At 25.8% G+C, this 5000-nt stretch overlaps 1 protein-coding gene across 5 annotated transcripts in view; it reads right to left on the reverse strand.

The window, feature by feature from the left end:
• Positions 1-3185: 3185 nt before the first annotated feature.
• LOC122259019 (pleckstrin homology-like domain family B member 2) overlaps positions 3186-5000 on the reverse strand; it is a 19156-nt gene continuing 17341 nt past the window's right edge. The window contains exons 9-11 of one of the 5 annotated variants that reach the window (XM_086541719.1): positions 4965-5000; positions 4001-4646; positions 3186-3397 (exon numbers count right to left, since the gene is read on the reverse strand). The exon at positions 4965-5000 is cut by the window's right edge and continues 48 nt beyond it. In XM_086541719.1, the coding sequence (XP_086397845.1) occupies positions 3210-3397; positions 4001-4646; positions 4965-5000 (870 nt within the window). In that variant the 3' untranslated portion in view covers positions 3186-3209. The remainder of the gene's footprint in view (positions 3398-4000; positions 4647-4964) is intronic. The other 4 variants (XM_086541720.1, XM_086541723.1, XM_086541721.1 and 1 more) reach the window with 4 other exon arrangements.

The raw sequence follows: 5000 nt of genomic DNA on the forward strand, positions 1-5000 counted from the left end.
TATATAATATATAATATATATATATATATATAATATATATATACATTACAAGTATGCATACATATAAATATATACATATATATGTATATATACATAAGTACTTTGTTTATGGATAGTGTATATTATTTATGGAAGTCTTCTTTGAATAACGAATAAATATTCTACTATAGAATTTAATCTAAAACTTAAACTTCCATGTCATATGATCTTAGTGACTCCCTCATTGATAATATTTCTTCTTAGTCCCGAACTGCATCATCCCCTTGGGCATTCGGACCAGTTTGACCGCGCCTAGGTCATGCCCTCATTACCGCGTGGACCAATCACCGCCGGGTCGGCTGCTCCCTGACCACTAGAAAACATTGTCGCTAGCCGCCTCGTACTGGACCCGGTATCCTCCTCAAAATAGGTCATTATAGATTTAGACAGAATTAGTTCGACCTTCAAGGTCGAGAGGTCCTCCCGTCACTTCACCTCTCTCAAGGATGCCAGTAACAGTGTTTTAGTGCCTTTAGTGATTAGCTTAATTTCATATCTGTGCATTTGTCTGTGTTTTCCTTAGAGTATGGGTTTACCTTAGTTTGTGTTTTATTAATTAGGGTTACTTTATATACTTATAGCTTAGATCCTTCCTTAGCTTTGCGATAGGCTTGCTTCCTCCCCATTGCATATATATATATATCTGTGCCTCCCTTGTAAATAAATGTTTATATAAATATGATCTTGACTTATAATATATTTTAATGTTCTCGCTACCGTGTTTCACGTAATCCCTTTATATATTTTGTGTGGAAATTAGATCACTCTCTGCTCGCCACATATTCGGTGCCAGCGGACTGGACCCGTTTTGCCCATCACACAAATTAGTGTTAGTATTTGGGATATATACAATTTACACAAACGTAGTAGTAGAGACACATCTTAATACCATCACAATATATACATATATATATGTAACACATATGTATATATGTATATATACTTATATATGTATACATAAATATATATATATATATTTAATTATAGTAAATAATATATATGAGAATATATAAAAAAAAAAAAAAAAAAAAAAAAAAAAAAAAAAAATATGTATACATATATACTATATATATAGTATATACTATATACATAATACACATACATGTACATATATAATATATGGGGATATATATATAATATAATATATATATATATAATATATAATATATATGATATATATATAATATATAAGTGGAATAACATATATGTATATATATTAGTATATGTATTATATAAATTTGTTTTTTATGTATATGTATATTAATATGTATATATATATATTTATATATTATTTATGGTATATATATAGTAATATGTATATGTATATATATATCATATATGGTGTGTATACATTTATGTATGTATATATATATATCCATACATACATACATACAATATATATTATATATTACTATATATATATATATATATATATATATATATATATATATTTTTATATATACATATATAATATATATATGTATATGTATATATATACAATACATATATTTATATATTATATACTTATATATATATATTATAGTTATATATATATATAATATATATAATATATATATTTATAGTATATATATATTATATGTATATATATATTTATATGTATAATATATATTCATATGGTATATATATAATATATATAATATATGGGATATATTATATATATATAAGATTATATATATATATATATATATATATTATGTATGTAATATATATATATTTATAAATATCATAGATATATCTATATTCAATATCTGTATATATAAATCATATATATATTATATATATATATATAGTATATATATAATTATATATATATAGATATATTATTTGTATATTATTCCATATATATATACATATATACACGTATAATGTATATTATGTATAACATATATATATATATATGTATATATACATATATATGTATATACATAATATATGGGGGATATAATATATGTGGATATACATATATATGTATATATATGTAATATATATGTATATGAATGTATGTAAATGTATATATATAAATTAATTTCCCCCCGTATATATATATATAGATATATATTATAATTATATATATATCTATAGTATATATATAGATTTTTTTAATATATAAATTAAAAATATATATATATTCATATGTTAATACATACATAAATATATTATTTAATATGTATATATACATAAATATATAGAACAATAGTATATTATATATTATTATATATATAATATATATATATATATATATATATAATATAAATATATATGTTATATCTTTATATATAATTATATTTTTATATTATGTATAGTATATATATATATATATAATAATTATATATAATATATATATAGATTTTTATATGTAATATATATAAATATATATATTTATATAAATATGTATATATAAATCTATATATTTATATGTAATAATATATACATATATATATATAGATATATATATATAGATATATATATATATACTAATATATATATTATTATATTATTTATTATATATTTATATATTCATATATATTTATATGTTTATATATGTATATATATGTACATATATATGTATATATATATATCTACATATATATCTACATATATACATACATATATATACATATATATATACTTATTTACATACATATATACTTAGACTTACATATATGTACATATATGTATACATATATATACATACATATGAACATACATATATACATAGATATATACATATATATATACATATACATAGATATATAGATATATATTCATATATATATACATACTTATGTATTTACATATATATATTGTTACATATCATATCTATATGTTAACCCATTCACGACGGGGGCATTCCAGCCTTGAATGTCACAATACCGGGGCTTTCGAGCGCTTAGGCCTAAATCAATTAAATGGCTGGCACAATATTGTGCCGCCCGGCCACTGGGCTTTTGAATGAGCAGTACAGTAGTGTACCACCCGTCCAGAGAGGGTTAATGTCTTCTCCAGTTGTGACTTCTCTTTTCTATAACAAATACCATCCCATCAAGACCACAGCAAAAACAGTATTTTAACAAAAGAGTCTCATCCAAAGATAAAATTTGAGAAAAAGGCAGGTAATATCTTTCTATAAAGAAAAAGAAAAGAAGTATTTACCTTTCTGTGTGAAGATCAGAGGATGTCAGGGATGAGTCTTCAGAGCCAACACTGTTCAGGGAAGCACAATTAATATCTCTTTGCTCCTTTGCCTTTTTCTCCTCCCATTGTGCTTTCACTTCATCTGCAACTCTACGCTTAAGTTCCTCTACTCGCCTGCGTTCATTTTCAATGACCATTGTTCCTGTGTATAAGAGAATCATAACTGTTACAAACAATATGAGGGAACTTTGTGACATTTACTTCAAATCAACCAGCAAAAACAACTTATTGCTTTTAGATAATAACATATGAACAATTTTATTTTGGTTATGGTAAATATCAAATTTCTGCATTCTTTCACATATCTATTAATCTATAGATGCTACTTCTTTTCATGCTGTATAATGCATGCTATACTCTACATATTATGTTACTCACTCTATTTCTTAATTGACCATGGTAACACAGCAAATTTTCACAACAATAAATGCAAAGTATAGTTTAGGTATTCCCCAAGTACATCTTGTGTACAACAACAACTGGCCTCCGCCCACTCAACACAGTTCAACTTTTAGCAACCATACTTCAACCAATATTTTTAAACAACAATGCTGTTTGCAAGTTTATGAAACTAATCATTAAGTCATAATACATGACCTGCTGGTTAGTTGTTTTATCTTTATTTAATTACTTCTTAAAGATGACTATGGTAAAAATGAGACTATCATATCTATTGTAAGTTTGGATTACAGTCAATCTGTTAATCACTATCTACTCTGGTTGAATTAAATACTAGCCTTGTTACCTTGATCAGGGGAATCAGTGGCTTCTGGAAAATATCTTGTCATGTCCAATATTCTGGTATTCAATAGTTTCAGGGTTAAAGAAGTAGAAGTTCGAGGAAGAGGTTTAGGACATAGAACGTTAGCATCTTTATGGTTAAGCTGGTGAGAAATGCTATTAGCAGCTATGAAATTATTTTCTAGTCCATTGCAAGCCTTTTTGTTAGGAGTATAACTTAGACTGTTAGAGGCATCATTTTGAAAATCCGCTCTGAAAGTTTTACCTTGAGATGTAGGATGCACTAGATTTCCAAATATGTCACATGAAATGGGGCTTAGTGTATTGTCTAATTTTTTTTCACTGTCGTGAAGATGTGGGGACATGTGTATATTGTAATTAGCATTAGCATTACTCTCTTTTGGGTTATAATTCATCTTCAGACTCTGATTTTGAACTTGCTTTGAAAGAACCTTTCCTTTAATAGCAAGAATCTGGATAGTATTTTGCTTCATAATGATATGGTCTCCATCTTTTTTTGAGGAGGATCGGACCCCCTCACCTTGTTTCGCCAGCAGGATCTGGCGGTTGCGCTCAATCTCCATGAGTGTTGCAGAAGTTTTGCGGCCAAGAGTACCATCATTGCAGGGAAGTGGGGTTGCCGAAGTAACCTGAGAGAAAAAGCAAAGTGGTTTTAGCAAAATGATTATGAGAGATGTAAACTTGGATTTATTTAATTTTCCATTCAGAACATGACAGCATTATATGAAAATGCTATGCTGTTGTGTCAACACAATGATGAATGTGAATGTATGTTATTGATATTTCTAAAGGCATGTCTATATCATAAATCGATTTCTCATGTACACTTAACATATAGAAACATGAGCACAAGAAATAATTTCTAAATGATAATTCAATTTCAGAACCTAAGCTTCTGAACTAAATGAAGTTACTTTAATCAAGTTTGCAAATGTATTTTCAGATACCTGGTGTATTCTGTCTAAATCTTCTTGTGACCTGTC

The sequence above is a fragment of the Penaeus japonicus genome, unplaced genomic scaffold (assembly GCF_977035675.1).
Source record: "Penaeus japonicus unplaced genomic scaffold, GWHDUDI00000001_assembly GWHDUDI00000011, whole genome shotgun sequence".
NCBI lineage: Eukaryota > Metazoa > Arthropoda > Malacostraca > Decapoda > Penaeidae > Penaeus > Penaeus japonicus.